General features: G+C 33.9%; 3 protein-coding genes across 5 annotated transcripts in view; 1 reads left to right on the top strand and 2 right to left on the bottom strand.

Annotated features, from left to right (window-relative positions):
* The window catches only part of LOC102676795 (bicaudal D-related protein homolog), a 20,403-nt gene extending 7,196 nt beyond the window's left edge, over window positions 1-13,207 (bottom strand). Inside the window, exon 1 of the mRNA XM_031513621.1 lies at window positions 10,971-13,207. Within this exon, the coding sequence (XP_031369481.1) occupies window positions 10,971-11,210 (240 nt within the window). The 5' untranslated portion in view covers window positions 11,211-13,207. The remainder of the gene's footprint in view (window positions 1-10,970) is intronic.
* Window positions 13,208-13,938: 731 nt separating this feature from the next.
* On the top strand, window positions 13,939-17,189 carry LOC102675022 (coiled-coil domain-containing protein 63-like). Its single transcript, XM_006622344.2, has 7 exons — window positions 13,939-14,244; window positions 14,512-14,891; window positions 14,968-15,302; window positions 15,724-15,947; window positions 16,174-16,436; window positions 16,552-16,841; window positions 16,987-17,189. The coding sequence occupies exons 2-7, from the start codon at window positions 14,541-14,543 to the stop codon at window positions 17,165-17,167; spliced, it is 1,644 nt and encodes a 547-aa protein (XP_006622407.1). The 5' UTR covers window positions 13,939-14,244; window positions 14,512-14,540; the 3' UTR covers window positions 17,168-17,189.
* Window positions 16,666-18,450, bottom strand: part of LOC102674666 (coiled-coil domain-containing protein 42 like-2-like) — a 2,427-nt gene continuing 642 nt past the window's right edge. The window contains exons 2-7 of one of the 3 annotated variants that reach the window (XR_004151415.1): window positions 18,164-18,448; window positions 17,835-18,074; window positions 17,222-17,706; window positions 17,130-17,135; window positions 16,958-17,057; window positions 16,666-16,901 (exon numbers count right to left, since the gene is read on the bottom strand). Coding sequence is in view for 1 of the 3 variants with exons in the window: in XM_031513651.1 (XP_031369511.1) it covers window positions 17,377-17,706; window positions 17,835-18,074; window positions 18,164-18,448 (855 nt within the window). In the remaining 2 variants the exon portion in view is untranslated. Of the gene's footprint in view, window positions 16,902-16,957; window positions 17,136-17,221; window positions 17,707-17,834; window positions 18,075-18,163; window positions 18,449-18,450 lie in introns of those variants that run through there. The other 2 variants (XR_004151414.1, XM_031513651.1) reach the window with 2 other exon arrangements.

Raw genomic sequence — 18,450 nt, 5'->3', positions numbered from 1 at the left:
TTAAAAAAAAAAAAAAAAAAAAAACGTGTAAAAAACACGATTCGGGCAAAAATTTTGAAATGCTGAAACGCGCACTTGCACCTTCTCGCCAACGAGAACATTAACGATCCGCCAATTGCGAAAACGAAATGACGAGCCGTGTTTTTCAGCGTGTGGCAATCCCGCGTATTTCCTTCCTCATTGCACAGGTAATCCTCGCACTGCGTCTAATTTAATTACACGGGTAAGGCCTTCCCCACGACGGGACATCCTTCGTCCCGCGTTTCTTGGCTCCGTTGTACCGTTGCAGGAAATAAAAAAATTAAAGAAAGAGAATGAGGCAGGCAAACTTCGCGACATAATTGCGACGTTTGAATCGTCGAAAGAAATGAATCCTGGTGTCACTAATCGTGACTTAATTACAGGAAGGAGACAAAAGGTTTAACAATTAACAACTTTAAATCGTTTTTTTCCTTTTTTTATCAGCTATGATATCGATACGTGTTTTATCAAGAAAATTTTATTAGTTTTATCGTTAATTTCGCGGATGGAAAAAATAATTTCAACGGAGTAAAAACTTTTTTTCCACGTTTTTTTTGGATTTTCTTTCCTTTGGATGGAAAAAAAAGGAAATCATTTTCTTTTGTCATCTAACGCTTTACGAGCTATTGCACTTCCCATAGATAAACAATTCTAGATAAATATCGATGGACTTGGTTGTTCACGATTAATCGAATATTATCGATATTTTCTCGCTCGCATGCCACGGACATAAGTCACGTTTTATCGGGGGAAAAAAATAGCTAGATTATTTCATAATCGCGATTTTCATTGGTAGAATATAAAGCAGTGAGAAATATCGCGATAATCGCGATTTAATTGGCATTGCACTTCGCGGTGACGCATTGTCGGCTGGCTTTTGGCGTTCACTTTCCCTCAGAGAGGAAAACGATTATGCGAGTTGAACCTTCTCGGAAAGGAGGAGGAGAGGTAGGAAAAGGCTTGTAATAAAGAGGCAATGGCCCGTGACGAGCCCGGCAATGATCGTACAGTTAGTCGCGCAACAAAGTCCATCCACGTGTTGCGCGATCTGCTCTGGGCCGGTGAATTGAAAATGCGTAAAAATGGAATTGGATAAGTATTACGCTATTTAAAATATCGCCGCCTTCCTTTCACCGTTGCCCTTTGATAGACTGCATTGACCTTTTACGCTTCGAGCGGAATGTATGACTAATGTTTCTATTAAAATTATTTATGAGATCTCGTAAGTAAAGCGTCCCGTTTAAATCGACCCAAACGCACTATATTAGCTTGGAATCTGAATAAAACGAAATTAAACGACGTGAAATTCAATACGATAATCCGAACGAACGATTTTTCGATATCGTCGAGTAGATTCGAATGGAACACCCTGTACATATGCATAACGACTTGCTCGATGGCATAACCGGTTTTCCGTGGCTAAAGAATTTTTTTCAAATTTTGTCAACCGAACTATCGTTTCAATTTGAAGAATCGCAAGAAGACGCGGTCTCAATTTCGAATTTTCGAATTTAAAAAAAAGAATCGAGGATGAAATAAATAAACGCTCGCGATTCTCGCGTGACAATGGCGGCCGGATAATACCATAGCCGGATATGTCCATAAGCATTAACACGGACGAGAGGAAAGGAAACCCGTGGCGATCGGTGTAAAGCGTTGTGTAATTTCTCCCGGGTCTATTGCGGTCGGAATATCGGTTCATCAGAGAAAGAGCGGCTAATTGGATCGAAGCGTGACTCTTGTTCGATTGCATTCGACGGCTCTCTCAAGAATGTTTCCACAGTTGTTGCTTCAATGTTCCTTGGTCGCGATTCCTCGCTCGAAACTTCGATAGCAAGGCGATATTTTCGTTCAAGACGTACGCGGACGCATACGTTCTCGACGTGTAAGGCGTCGTGTAATTAGAGCCACGTGAAAAACAGAAGCAGGTGCGATGCGTCGTTCGAACGTAACGATTGCTTCATCGACACTCGATAATCTAGGTGGAAACATGGCTCGACCCGTTGCGTTGTTTAATTGCGCGCACAATGTACCTAACCAACTTTGATATCGCGTTATCGTTTTACGTAAGCGATCGCCTCTCACCGATCTGCTCCAAGGTACCACGAAACTCGCCTCCGATATTCACGATCGAATATTCAATCCGGTGTGACGAATCGCGGTAAAATTTTACTACCTCTTAAAACATTGCGCAATTTTACTAGAAATCGTAGGTAAGTAGAAACGATGAAAGTGGATATATTTGGCGAGTTTGAAATATAAGTTGGAGGGAAAAATAAATTTCCAATGTTCTGCTTTGCCTCTCAACGAGCTCGTATCTATGTATCTCGAAACTAGATACACAGTCGAAATTCTCGATATCTGTACGTCTATTCGGTGGCGAGGAAAATTAAATTTCGCGTGGAAGGAAAGTGGATCACGAGATCATTGCGGGAATGCGAGCACAATGCTTTATTAACGACTATCTTCAACACAACAGTGGCGAACTCGTAGCAATCTGCGCTCGGAATCGAGGCTGTTATTAAGTCATTACTGGCAGAAGGCTCCCGTGGAAATTGCGCAAACCGCTTGATAAAGGACACGTACGAGTAGCAGCGCGTATTACGCGAGCTAAATTGCGATCGATGATCGAAACTCGTTGGAAATGATCGAACAACGTTTGAAATTTTCTTTCTTTCTTTCTTTCTTTCTTTCTTTCGAAAAATTTCACTCCGTTAAATTCCGATTAATCGAAGATATTTCGTCCCAATCCAGATTGGGATCGTGATCGAGGCTGGATTCGAGGTTCAGAAACACGATGTCGGTGGTTTAAAACCGCTTTGGAGTTGGAAAAGTAAGAGTGGCGATTATCTGCTATGGAATTCGTGAAAGTAGAAGGTAAGTATGCGATTAATAAGATTAGAGGTAAATTACAAGAAACTAAAAGAGGCCGGTGTGTCGTAATCGCGTCACCGACGGTAACTCGCCGCAGCGTCCTTTCGCGGCTATTATTATTGTTTACAAAACTTATGTGACTCACCGGCAATTAAAACGATATTGAGTAACAAAGAGTTTGCGGTTCGTGCACCTTTCGAAATGTATCAAGGCTGCCGCGATACAGAAGTACGTCCGAAGTTTTTATCTTGATTCTCTCGGATCGATTCCCTCAAGTTTCATCAACGTTTGAAATTTTCCGAGAATTTTCTGCGTTTTTTTTTTCTTTCCTTCTTTCGAAAAATTTGACTCCGTTAAATTTCGATTAATCGAAGATATCTCGTCTGAGCCGATTTGGATCGCGATCGAGGCTGGATTCGAGGTTCAGAACTAAGTCAACGATGGTGTGAAATATCATCTAGAAGAAGAAGCAAGACGACACCTGACGCTTCTTAGGTTCTTTAATGCCACTCGCAAACTATGTGATCGTAGGTAAATCAACCGGTCGAGTAAAACGAAATAATCGATACGATGGTACAGAAACAAAAAGCGAAAAAAAAGAAAACAAAAAACGACGAGGAGAAGAATAATTCTCCATTGAAATTGTCAATGATCCGTTATTCTTTCACGCATTTCTTTCATGATCTACATGTTCTGTATGCTCATCTGACGTGGTGGCGCCATCGATTGAAATCGTGGGAAATGAGGAAACAGTGACAGAACCGAAGCGACAGTTCCACCGAGAAAAATCGGTCTTATCTTATTTTACAATGGTCCCTTAAGCGGTAAACCGCGTCTCGAGAAACGAGCGTACCGATCTCCCGTTTCAAATCGTTATTCGACACCGACAGGTGAGAGTGCACGCACTTTATACACGCATCGTACCCGTGCTACTATATTATGAGAACGAAGGAAAAACCGACGCGATTCGAGCATGTAACCGCTAAATTTTCCCTGTCGTCAAGTTGGAGCGCGCGCGCGCGCACAATTGAATTAACCTAGAATACGAAGAAAAAGGAAAAGAAAAGGCAATTCACGGGAAACAAAAGGCGATAATTAAGTACCACTTCTTCCAATCCAAGCTTTCAGAAAATTTCTACCGTGACTGTTCGTTTTTGGAGAGCATCTGAAACATCAATATGATTTCTTATTCAATGATCGATTTTCCTTGTAATAATTTGCTTTCTCCAAACTTAAATACACATAATTTACCTACTTATTATCCTGGTTGATCCTGAACCAGGCATGAAATTCATAAACCAAAATAACGAGAAACTTATGAAAGTTCGTCTAAGTTAAAATCTTAGAGGAGACATCGACCTACCATCGCTCCCGTCATTTTCACGTAGCCTCCAAACTCGTGTGCCTTGTTAGAACGTCACGGTACATTTGTGGTTTGGCGCAAATTCACCGTCAAATCAATTTCACTGCATCTCGACTCGTTTGCAAGGAAATAGCTCGTGGAATGGGCGCGCAACCACGCACATTCGCTCACAGTTCGCTCGTTCCCCGATCTCTACCAGCACCCACTCCCGAGGAACAATGGGGAAAGATAACGAACGAGGTGTAACAAGATTAAAAACAGACAATTGGAGTTTCCGACTAACGGTACAGAAGCTCTTAACTAGCCTATTTCGTGACAAACAGCGGTGAACTTCTTCTTCTTCTTCTTCTTCGCTGTTTTAATCTTGCCTCTATCCGTGTCTCTGTCCTCGAGTTTGCCTTCCCGTGCCAACCAATTGTGTTCAATTTGTACTCCTGCTAAATTCTAAAGAGCAATATCGTTATTTTATGATCCGATATATAAACGCAATTGATTATACCAGCTTGCAACGAGGAATTATCATGGACGAACGAGAAAAAGGACGAACATGAATCCACCTAGATATCAAACTAACGGTATTTAATGTTTCTCCAACGATTGCGTGATATTTCTTTGAACGATATTTCGACGAAATCCTTTCGATCCCGTGGAGATACAACGTTAGAACGTTAACCTGGTTCGAACGAAACGCCTACGATACGATCGTTTCTCGAAAAAAAATTTCTTGATCGTTTAGTTGAGTGTTTTCTTCGGACAGAGAGCACGCGACGCGAGAAGCTCATTTAAAACGAGCTGTTGAGAACATGAGTGCCCTTTCGACTCGAGTTTCAATGGTGTCGTTAAAAAAAACTTTCACTATACAATCGCACCGTTACTCTAAATGCTCGAAAACTCTAAGACAATGTTCGTCTCGCTGGAATTCATGGGAAAAATATGTAATATTTATCGACGTTTCGAATGAACATTAATAACATGAACAATAACAACGATTATGGGTCGCCCCGAACGAAAATGAATTATCGTTTTTCGCGTGCATTTGCATCAACGAGAGATAACAAGAGAGAATTAATAATACTAACAACAATTTATTTACGTTCCTTTTCATGCGCCCGTAGGTAAACAAGCCGAGGAAAGAGGGTAGAACGTTCCTCCAAGTCACCAAGAAGTAACGGTTCGTTTTTTCGAGGACTTCCGGTTCTTCGCGTCCTCCTAGGCTTCGAATCGCACAGCTGCAAACGATTTCTTCTATTCTATGGCAATTTCTGCCTGTGGTCTGGGAACCATTATTGTAACGCAATGGATATTTATTTTTCCCTTCGTGAAAATTATACGTATCTGTCTTTGAAAATCACTCCGCTACGAGTTGGTTCAATGCTATCTCTCGGCTGCTAATCTCCTCATTTGAAACTAACTTCTTCGCCAATCCCTGCTGGGTCAACCGTTCGGAACAAAGCTGGAAATACCCTTACTTAAGAAGGCTGGTTCACGATTTCGTATGAAAAACGAGTCCTTTGTCGAAAGCGAGTTTTCCTCGAGTCATTTAGGCAAAGAAATGGCCCCGGATCTTAAACAGATATATAAGCAGTCGTGGCAATCTACCTGTGAACGCAATTGTTGAAAAGTTGGCCGACGCTCGAAACTCATCCAACTCTCAAAGGGAATAATGGGATAAAGGGAAAGGCAATGGATTCGCGTACAATCGTCAAACAACGACGATCTCACGACGCATTTTCCTGCCAATATTAACCTTATAGTGCTAAATTCTAAATCCTAAAATACTCGACGCCTCTACTAGGCGCGGAACGTAGCCGTGGCTACCTTCGTTTCGCACTTTCTCACACGATTCTTGAGGAATTGTATAATGGACCGTTGAAATTTCCCATCGAATCGGGGAACAATGAGGCTAATTATGTTACGTTGTTGGAACGAATTATTTTTAATGTTTACCATTTAAAGAGTTTCGTTAAGATTAAATTAATTTACTATCTGTCGATAATTACGTGTCTAGACAAATTGTGTAATATATATATATACATACATATATATATATATATACAGTTGTTACAGACGATGTACGTAGTATATTTTATTGTCATGACTTCTATACATACCATTAAGCGTGCAAATTAATTCGATATTGTTTAAGAAAATATTAATATTTTATGTATGGATCACGGTAATATTATTAGTCGTTGCAAAATATTCTCCATTATTCAATTCTAATCGCGTGAAATTGCGTAAAGGCAAATGACTTTCCTTCAAAATTATCATCGCTTAAAAATATCTCGGTTTAAGATGAAAACGAAATGAATCTAAAAATTTCTCGTTTATTCTTCCATCATGAATGCGAATGCATAAAGGATAAAAAAACTGTCTGGTATCGAAAAATCACGAAGGCTGGAGAAACAATTTATTCATCTCGCGGGATGAATAAATCTTTAACAGATAGAACAACGCCACGAGTAAACAGTCGGATCGCTTAATTCGCGCGAGCACTAAATTCTCGGATCACCGGCTGCGAGGAGCTCGTGGAATCTTAGCTTTCTAGATCTTGGCTGTGCCAACCGTGTAAGTGGCGCTTTTTATTGTCGACACGGTGCCGCGATTATTCTGCCACCGCTTTCAGACCACCAATTATACAATAACGAGAGGTAAACTTAATGGCTCGATTTCATTGCTACTGTAACCCACTTTTTTTCTTTTGACAGTATCCGTTGACAATGGATCAAAAATTCTGTCCTTGAATTATCACACCATTCATTTTTTTTTTATATATATATTTTTAAATTAAGTTCAAATTCTTTAAATTTCTACTCATATATATTTGTGATTATTTATTACTATAAGAGTGAATTGTTATATAATTCTACTATATAAGAATATAATTCTTGAATCAAATTTACGATGTATCGTCTGACCAATTAAAGTGCATATTAAATTCGTTAAGCGAGCTCATTTTAATCATTCGTTAATAAATCAATTTTTTTTGCCATTGTCTTTTAAAGCGTAATCGTGGGTAAATTAACGAGACTAATTGGTATTTGAATTTCAAAATTTCAAAAACTCTTCCGTGACTAAGTGGCGGCGTTTCAACGCTTCTTCAACCACACGCATTCATTACCTCTCTTTTTCGCTATTAAAATTCTTTTCCCTCGATTATTATACTATTTTTCGTTGTTCAGACACGGAAAGATTGCCATAGAGTTTCGAAAGCATTGTTATTGAATAATCGCATACCTCAACGCATCGACTGCCAATTGGTCGTCGAATTGTGGATAATTATCAATCATATATAATTATATACACACATATATATATATAAAACTTCATATATATATATATGAAACTAATTGATGAGATTTCAAAAAATCAATAAACGGGGATTAAAGTTGAGAGAGCGAATTAATCAAAGAAATCGTCATCCGATTATTAATTACTAGTTAAAATGCTTTCTAGAGGCTTTACATAATCGAACTTTAACGATACGTGCGATAATACCGGATACAATTGTACTCTACACCTGTAAAAGTAACATGAACGAGTCTAATTAAAGTATCCGGAAACGCAACATCATGCCCGTTCGATCAAACGCATGCCATATAGGGGCGTCATGCGAATCTTTTTTTTTTTACAATTCTTAAGCACACTTGTATATCTACACCTGAACGTATTCGCACGAGTTTGTGTATGATCGTTTACAAACGAGAAGAGAATCGTGAAAGTGAAACTATTAAGGTGGTGCAGAGTTAATGAAAGAAAAAAATTGGAGAAAAAGAAGAGAAAAAGGATTGATGCATGCACGATTTTATTTTCTCGACTGAGTATTCCTGAGAATATACTTTAACATTGTTAATTTGTGGAATATTCGTTGACGTGTATACGTTAGCATAATGAAGAGAGAATAGGCGGACAGCCATTTAACGATACGATACGATCGTTTTTTTTATAATGATGACGATGTTTTTTTGTCGCGAGGCCTTGTTACGTTTGCATAATTATCGGCACATGAAATATCTTTTGAATATTTTTTTCTTATTTTGGGGAATGCAAATGCATCTTCGCGGAACTTTCTGGCGCGAATAATAATTATATCCGGAAGGAAGGCGGAAAACACGTAGATCCGTTCGAAAGAAAGCACGATCGACGTTTCTGGAATGCATCGCGTAAAAAAGAATCGCGAAGAATCTGTACTGTTCGCATGTTTTGTCTTTCTCCAGCCCCAAAATAACTGTGATTTCCTCGAAATAAAATTGGAATAAAAAAAAAAAAAAAAGAAATCGCATTCCGATATCGAAATTTTCTTAAAAATATTCCAATAAACGAAATTCTAAATCCCTTGAATTAAATCATTCGATGTTATAGTCGTTTACTTTTTAATCTTTTAAAAATGTTCCTTCATTCTCAATCAAGCGATCAAAAAAATTTCAAAATTCCAAAACGACGAAGTTTTGTAGTAACCCAGTGAACTGGATCCCGGTTTACAAGCGTGAACAAGGCGCCATGTATAACCGAAGCATTGTAACCAAAGACAAAAGAAAAACAGAGGAGTGCGCTCATGGCGTGTTCTCCGGAGGTCAAAAATACGGTGACAGGTAAAACGCGGAAAGATAGGCGAAGAAGCGGGTACGCGGGCAGGCAGAGCGTGATGCCGGGCATTGTCTTTGACGTTACGTTGCCTAAGTGACTTGTTTCCACGCTTTCGTGGCTTTCTGTCCACGTACGACTACCTACCTACTTATTCCAACTCGGCACGTTACATGTCGTCACAACACGCGGAGAACTTATTTCGAAGAAGAAGAGGATTAATAAACTTCTTAAAGATAATTGGAAGAATTGATTAAATGAAATATTATGTGTCTCGAGTAATTCAATTTTATTTATTTTTTCGATCTCAAAACGATTGCGTATAAATGCAACGATCACGCATTGAATATTTTATGCAAAAAGATTGAAAATGATATTATAAAATCAAATAGGATGCTCTAGAAAATAATAAATATAATATAATATATTTTCAACTACTTCGCGAATATTCAAGTTTTTTTCCTCAACTTTTGATTGCTCGAGCATTATTTAACAGAGTGATGTTAATGAAGTTTTCACAAGTAATGCATACGAAAGGGTGATTCAGCGATGAATAAAACTATAAATAATGAAGAACTTTTAAATTCTATTCTGGAATTTCCAACGATGTTATGACAATTCGTTGTAACATACTGCGAATATTTTTTTTTTTTTTTTCATTTTTTCCTCTATATCATATCGATCACAATTGTATCGAGTTATCGAAAGTGAAAAGTAACAGCATTAATTTCAAAATAAAAGCATCGTTTCGAACGTGAAAGCGACGAGATGAAAAATGAAATCGGCAAACGATGTAATTTTACCAACGATGATACGATTTTCAGTGTCAGCGTTCCTATTATTTTTCGCGGATAAATTTATCATTGCCGCGATCTGGACCCCATCATGACGCTTGTAAAAAGTCCATTTGTAATTCAGAACCGTGCCCCGTGACCCGATTCTAGCGAAATCCGTGGAGAAACGTCTGTTCGCGAGCGAATGTACATTTCGACTTTCATTTTTCTTCGTTTTTCTTTTTTTTTTTTTTCCTTTTATTTCGTTTTTATTTTTCAGAGGACAAAACATGCAAACTTCCTAGCAAAGTGAGGAAGTGAGGAAAACTTTCAAGATACACGCAATACGAATCAGTGATTATAAATAGGTTAATAAATAAGTTATCGCTTGAGTTGGCTACTTCAGGAACTCTAAATCGTTTCACTTGGTTGTTTCAGATTAAAAATATACTTCGAAACAAAATAAATGATTATCAACACAGCCATTTTTTACTATCAATTGTTGTTATTGTTACACATTTGGAAATAATTTTCATCCAAAATCTATTTTAAAGCTTTACTTATATTATATTATTTTATTTTATTATATTATATTATATTATATTATTTTATGTTACTATGAAAATTTGTTCTAAAAAGTTTTTATTTTATTTTCAATAATCAGGTTAATATTACACAATATTATACAATTTATCATAAAAATACGCGCCTTTTCGAAATCGTACGCAATGAACACAAAACTGTTAAGGTTGTTTTTATGATAAAAATTAGTAATAAAAGATTACTACTTTTTTAGAATGATCTGGACTTAGGATAACAGATCTTTTATTAACGTTTTACGCGATTATTCGCACGTAATCGTCATATAATTCTATTCATAGATTAATTAAAAATCTTTTTTTCTATTAATTCTATTAATACGAGATGATACGGTGACTCCCTTAATGTGAGTTTTCAACGTAATGAAACGATGTGTAACCAGTCCGTGTGAAAACTGTAGAAGCAAACCACGCCTCCATGATTAATCTAATAAAATCTTTCTTTACGCAATGCGAATCTGCCGTTAATCTTTCGACGAACTATTATTACTATCACTTTCAATTACCGTCCATTTCATTGAAAATTAATTTATCAAAAGAAAATAAATTTTTCGTCCTATATAAATTCATTTTCATCAAGTAAACTATCTTAATCGTATCTAATCGATTATCAAATATTTTATTTATCTTTCACGACGCAAATTGATATAGTAGATAACAAATTATGTTGCGTGTATTGCTCAAAATTCTGTCTAACAAATATGATGGAAATAAAATAATAGATTGATATCAAAATGAAGAATCATAAAAACTTACCTCTAATTTTGTCGAGTACTCTTCAGTGAGGACTTCGCTCTGTCTAGTTAATTCTTGATTTCTTTCCAAAAGTGCTTTACCCAATTCCGCAGCTAAAACAAGATCTCTGTCGCGTTTTTTTAGAAGTTCCGCTGGATCTTCGAGATCTTCTTGATCTAGGGAATTTCGTCGCGCCTGGAGATCGGATATCATATCCTCTAAAGCATACGACTCGGGATGGCCGTCCTTTTTTGGTAACATCGTGCTCGCGAATTGTTTCACGTTTGTCAATTATCGTTCTAGTGTCACGTGTCACGCTGACGCGTGACTTTTATTATTGTTCGTAATAATGACCCATGTGAAACCAGGTGACTAAATGTCTACACGTCAGAATCATTTATAACGTTCGAATTAACATGGATAGCTCGAAAAAACTCGTAATATGAATTGAAGACCGCGATATTCGACTTGAGATTGATTGATGTTAATAAATAAATACATATCTAAGATTTCATTTGAAGTTTGGCGTCATCAAAATATGTTCTTTCTATCGAAATAAATTGAGAATAGAAACATATGGTATTCAAGGTTGAACGTGTATCAAGTTCTCAACAAATGATATAAATTGTTTAAGCAAGATTTTTAATTCTTTTTTTTTATATGATTAAAGATAACGCTTATCGATTGAATCAAAAATATTCGGTTATACATCGCTTGATTATTACGCATATTGATTTAAAATTTGTTTCGAAAATGCAATTAAAAGAATAAAAGAATTGATCACTCATTCGTAATTCATAACGTTCACTTTTAAATAAATTGCACATCATGTGTGATAATAAGAGCTATGTAAAAAATCACTTTTTCTCTCGTCCCAACTCGTACGCATTATCCAAACAGGTTTTCTTGTCAATCGGTGAAATCTCATAACCGGAAACGATCAGCTGTGATCACACTCAGCAATATAATCCTTTATTGAATATGTTACTTTCATAAATTGTATCCGATACACGATTCGACGCATGCACGCACATAAAATCAATTCACTTGGAAATATTCAAAGACAGCGTGAAATATGTTGCGACAAAATTGTAGGTTAATATCGATCGGTTTAATAATTGTTATCGATCGATTGTTAAACTAACATTTTTTAACATGAAAAACTAGGAGAATTGTTACGGGACTAACTAATTCCGTTGTTCTGCTCCGTTTCCTTGTTACACGCAAACATAAAGACAGCAACGATTCCTTCTTCTTCGATAGAAAGTCAACAATGTAACCATGCTTCAAAATTAGCAACATGGATATAATGTTCAGATGTATTCTCTATTATTTTGTTTACGATTATTTCCAAGTATAACATACATATAGAAATTATCGCACTATTCACTACAAACACGTAAATAAGTGATTGCTATCGATGCACGAATCGCACTTGACTGCTAGTAAAATTTTCGATTTAACTTGCATTATAGAATCCAATGTTACACTGATATATCAAAGTCAATAGTGGCGTCTGTTGATTGCACATATATATGGATATCCATGAAATCTTCACAACGTAACAAATGCTGATACTTGTTTTGAGTTGTCCTTATATAAATGTGACGTCAATGATTACGAATATTGTGTTTGAAATTCGAGATACACTAAATTTGATGAAATTTTCTTGTATTTCGTGCTCAAAATATAAATCGATCGAAAATAATTTTCTTTTCAGCAATAATTATCCTTGAATTTCCTTTCTGTTCGATTGGTTCAAAGCGTCACTGTAAACTCACTTTTGCAAGAAACACATGTAAAAGGACACAGACACGCGAGGCGACCAGCTCGCCGCACCGTGGTCGGCCAGGTAGTGACTCACTAGCCGCCAGTAGAAAATAAATATTACGGAATCGTGCGCCGTGCTTCTCAGCCAGGTAGATCCTCCCACCTCCGAGGCTTCGGTTGAAAGTTCTACTCGTTCCGCTATGAAAACGTTCGCTCACACTGTTAAATTCGATCCACGATGCAATTATCTCAATTTTGGTCGTTCATATTGCCACCGATGCGATTAATTATCGTATTTGATTTATCTTTTGATTAATTTACGTATATCTCGCATAACATACAAACGATATTCACTTTTTTGAAAAATAATAAGTACATAAGCAAAATAAAACGCGGGAAAATAAAAAAAAAGTACAACGATTTATGAACACGAAACAATCAACCTATCGACCTTTCCTTCTGAAAGCATACTAACCTCTCCTTTGACTGTACCCACCACTAACGTTATCCCCACTACTTGACCCACCTGGTCGAACCGCCACCTGACTCGATCTCATGAAATCTATGGATCGTGTTTAACATATGATCCTCTTACGTTTTCTATTGTTATCGATGTATTATATTAAAATAAATATTTTTTAAAATCCTTTTAAATTTTGTCCATTATATTATTTATAATATATATATATATATATAATAAAATGTCATATAACAAAAATACATCAAATTGTACCATATACAATTTTAATACCACAATATAAATTGTCCATATCTTTTCGAGAGTTAGAAAATATTCATTTCGTGCAAAATCATTCAAATTTCACTATAATTATATAAAAAAAAAAGGCATTTTTACGAAAAAAGAAGACAATATTATTATAAAGCATTTTACAAACTGCATAGTAATCAAACGATTAAAGAAGAAGTGTACATATAAAAATAAGTAATATTAGAAGATGTGCGATATTGAATATTCTATTATAAAGTAAATATTTATCAATTTAAATATATATACAATATAATAAAATCACTTATCATCAAATGATATACATATTGACTAATATCAATGATTTTCCAAATAATTAATTTTATGAAAAAGTAAATAATTACATTAACAGTTAACATTAATTTTTCCATAAATCATATTTTTCTCTCTTGGACATTTAACAATTTTTTGCAATCATTTTTATACAAGTTATATTATATAAAAAAAATCATTTAAAACATTTCATTAAACATGTAAAAAACCAAAATCCCTGTTATTATACATTAAGAGAGTGCTTGGCAACCGAAAGAATCAACAAGAACGCACAGATGGTAGAATTATACAGGGTGGCAGATGTCTTTCTCAAATGTACTCGTTGAACGTCATCAATAGTTACATTGGGAAAGTGTTTTCCACTCCTCCATCGATCCTTAAGATTATTTATGTGAACAGTGAGGAAGATATGAACGAAGACGTTGGCATCTTCCGGAAAAATCTCTAATCCATTGATCGTAACTTTTCATAAATGTTTAACAAATAGTGAGTCACATTAACCTTTATACTTAGACCTCAATCGATAAAAACAATCTTATACAACAAGTAGTGTATATATATCTAATTTGTAAGAATTTATAAATTAATTGTTCAATAAATAAAATTTGAAAATATAGAGGATTAAATATAACATGTCTTTATTGCATTTTGAAAAAAAATAAAGTTTAAAATTTAAATAAGAATGATATTTGAACAAAATTATAAATTATAATTTAAAAATTGTAACAAAATTATATTTATATATTTTAAAAGGTTATAATTAAAAAAAGTAAAGCTTAAAAATGGCTCGTAAAATGCAACACATGTTAGACGAGACTGAGCTTGAGACAATAGCTCAAAATGAACTTTCAAGATTAAAAAGACAATTTAGGATAATGGAAAATGATCGAAGTGTTTGTGCAGAAGATGCAAAATTACAACTTCGTAAACAAATAAATATGATTAATCGTTTGGAATATGAAAAGGCAGAACTTGTTCTTCGTATTAAAACTGCCAGCGCAAAAACGTTCACTCGTAAAGAAGAAAAAATGGAAGAAAAGCTAAAGTGTGTTTTAACATCGCAAACACAATATGATGAAATGATAAAGAATGAAAAACAGGAAATAGGAGAAATCGATGTTGAAATTCGCAAGGTTTATTAATTTATATTAATTTCAAGCACTAATATTTCAACATAAAAATTATTATTAATACTAATATTGTTTTCAGTTATCAAAAGAAATAGAATTCATAAGGAGAAAAATTAAAACAGACGTTCAATTAAAAGAAATGTACATACGAGATGAAAATATAGTTTATATGTTGGAAAATCGGCTTGAAGTAGCAACAAAAAGATTTAACATTGCTGTTGCTCTTAATACAAAACTTCGAGATGAAATTGAAGATAGACTCAAAGAAAGATTGCAGTTTACAACACTTTGGAATAAATTAATTCACCAATTAAATACTGGAAAGCAAATTATAAATGATTTAGTAGAACAAGCTACTATCGCATTCAATCAAAGGGATGAAGAATTAAATAAGATTCAAGCTCTTCGTGAAAGGTAAATTTGAAATTTTTAAATAATTTAGATAATAAATCTATAATTTATACTTCCAATTATTATAAAATAATAAATTTAAAACTAATACTTATCATAATTATCATAATAATAATTATCAAAAGTTTTATGACATTTTTGTGTTAATCAACAAATAATTGGAAAAATTAAAAAGATGAATCGTTATTCTGAGAATTACATTAATAATTTGAAAATTAATCATATTTTATGCAAAATAAGATATTACATTAAAATCAATCGAAATCGAGAATAATGATCAAGAAATCAATAGTATATTCGACAATCTTGTTTTCAATGATTATTCAATATTTTATTTGTTAGGTCATTAATCGATTTACATTTTTGTTAGTGACTAACAAACATGTAATTTTGTGAATATAAATGAATGTTTATTTTTTTTAAGGGGATTAAGAGACTTAAGAAATCATATCTCAGAAATGTGTGAATTACAAAGAACAATGGATAATGAAATGAAATTACAAGAATTTCTTGGTGTAAAAGGACAACATCGTGAAATGAGTGATTTAAATGAAAAACGTGCAGCTGAAAGAAAAGCTTCAATGGAATATAAACAATCCAAGATTGAAACTTATAAGAATATTTTACATACGATTAAAGAATTTATTGGTACTTATAGTTTCTTTATCTTTTGTACATACCACATGTACCGATACATTTCTCATTTATATAAGATAATTAATATTATAATTATTATGTTTTATTTTTCTTTTTAATTTTATGATTCGTTTCTGTTTTTTTTTTTTAATTTGATCCTTTAAATTTTTTTAAGATAAATAAAAATATGTAAAATAGTAATTTAATCTAAAATCTAAAACTTCGTAATAAATTATAGGTGAACAAAATAATGATAAACTTATAGCAAAATTTATCAAACAAGAGGAAGAAAATTTTGCCTTGTTCAGTTACGTAAATGAATTAAACGATGAATTGGAGAGTCTTAATTCGAGAATTGATCAATTAACAATAGCTATACAAGAGGCACAAACTTTAAATGATCGTATTAGTTACGAACAAACTCAGACATTAGAGCAGCTCAAAACAGAACTTGAACAGCAAACCGCACTTGCTGATGCGGCTGAAGAAAATCTGGCACAGGTTATATTTTATTAATTTTCGAATACTTAAAATTTACAGTATCAAATTATGAAATGAATTATGAATGAGCTATTTTTATTTAAATAACTAATTTTTTTATTTTTATATATTTCAGTGTGATGATGTACTAGAAAAACTATTAAAAGGAATAGATTCTCTGTTTAAAGCAATTCGTTGTGATAATTCTCCAATTTTACGATTATTGGGCGATAATGAACAGATAACGATGAGTAATGTAATGCTATATTTAGGAATTATTGAAAAACAAATTACACAAATGTTCCACAAAGTATATTGGCTGGATAGAACTACGAAAACGCAACAATTGCGAATTGACGAAGAAAGAAGACCTAGATTGAAAGTGCCTCCTATTGAATATATTGCTCCCACTCAACCTTGTGCCTTGTAAGTCCTTTCATTCCATCTATTTTTCTCCATTTCCTTTTCTTATTATCCTTCTCTTTCCTAAAAATATTTTTAAGTTTCTTTTTAATATTTTTTTTTTTCAATACAATGAATACCTGTTAAAAAAAATCATCAAATCATATAGATGCGTCGAAAAAGAAGAATTACAAATTGTATCCGAAGGTTTGGAACAGCCATTGACGCGCGAAGCAGCTACTATAAAGTTAAAGCAAAGACTCGATGAAGATTATTCAGAACTTTTGCATAATATATCTGGTTGTCATTTACCGGCAGCTAGAAAAATCATACAAAAACGATATCAATAAAATAGTAACACAGAGTCTGTAATACACAATCATTAATATTTATGAACTACATACAAGATAATCGGCTGAATCTTCAACATAGTCATGCAATTCATAAAACTGGTAAAAATACTATAAAATAAGTAATAAGATATTTATCAATATATTTTATTTCTTTAGAATATTATTTACACATAGTTGAACAAATAATTTCAAATAAACTGTGTTTCTTATTTTGTTACACGTTTTTTTGCAATTTTCATGATCGATTTTAATTCAATAATTGTTCGTTTAATTTGATCTAATTGTTGCTCGATATCGTCTTTGCTCACAGTCACGGGAATATCCTTTTTCTTGCAGATTTGTTGATATAGATTCCAGCAACATGTTTTCACTTGTGTATGCTCCAAATTTTTTTCCATTGCAGTTACTTTTATTTCAGCAACAATTGATTCCCATTTACGAGCTTGTACTTCTGCTTTATCGCGTCTTGCTTGTAATTGTGCCAACGTGTTATTCAATCCTAGAATTTGTTGTGCTTTTGATTCTGACATATGATGCTATAAAAAAAATGATATTCATTTTTTTCGTTGTATTATTATAAGTGGAAGATTAATAATGTATATATATATTATATATATATTATAATAATATATATATAATAATAATATATATATTAAAAGAATACCATTTCTGTTCCTCTTTCTTCTAATAATCGAAGATTCTTATTTTGATGTTCGGTTAAAATTGATCGTGCTTCTATTAATGTTTCGTATCGATTAAAAATCTCAGAAATTGATTGAAATTCTCCTGTTTCGATAATAACTCTGTCTAAATAATGTGAATATTTTTGATATTCTTGTACATGTTTCTTCATTCTGTCTCGAACATCATACATGTGTTTTAAATTTTCATTTATCTGTTTTATCTGAAAAATATATTCTCTGCTAAATAAATAGAATTATATTTATATTATTATAAATAATAATTTTTTATCAATTTTTTATGATATATTACTTCTTCTTGTCTAATCGTTTGACGTTCACGTTCTTCTTTAATTTTAATATCAGCACGATCACGTTTCTCTTGATTTTCCTTCACGAATCTATTGAATTTTATAAATGATTCCCGGAAGATCAATTCCTGATTTCTCATCTGCTGCCATTGCTCATCCATAAGCTTTCGTTTTTTTTGTTGTTCCAACCATTTCGCATGTAATCTAGCTTCGGTTTTTTCTAATTCACAACGCGCTCTTACTACTTCGAATGCTGGGTAAACTCTTGGCTTATCCCATTCAGGATACT

The sequence above is a fragment of the Apis dorsata genome, unplaced genomic scaffold, assembly GCF_000469605.1.
Source record: "Apis dorsata unplaced genomic scaffold, Apis dorsata 1.3 scaffold_683, whole genome shotgun sequence".
In the NCBI taxonomy this organism is placed as follows: Eukaryota; Metazoa; Arthropoda; class Insecta; order Hymenoptera; family Apidae; genus Apis; species Apis dorsata.
This window is presented reverse-complemented; position numbering and strand designations above follow the sequence as displayed.

Excerpts from the sequence above, each read along its gene's own strand:
- LOC102675022 (XM_006622344.2), top strand. The coding sequence starts at position 14,541 with ATGGCTCGTAAAATGCAACACATGTTAGACGAGACTGAGCTTGAGACA. Across the intron at positions 14,892-14,967 it reads TCGATGTTGAAATTCGCAAG|TTATCAAAAGAAATAGAATT; the intron begins GTTTATTAATTT and ends TATTGTTTTCAG. Across the intron at positions 15,303-15,723 it reads ATTCAAGCTCTTCGTGAAAG|GGGATTAAGAGACTTAAGAA; the intron begins GTAAATTTGAAA and ends ATTTTTTTTAAG.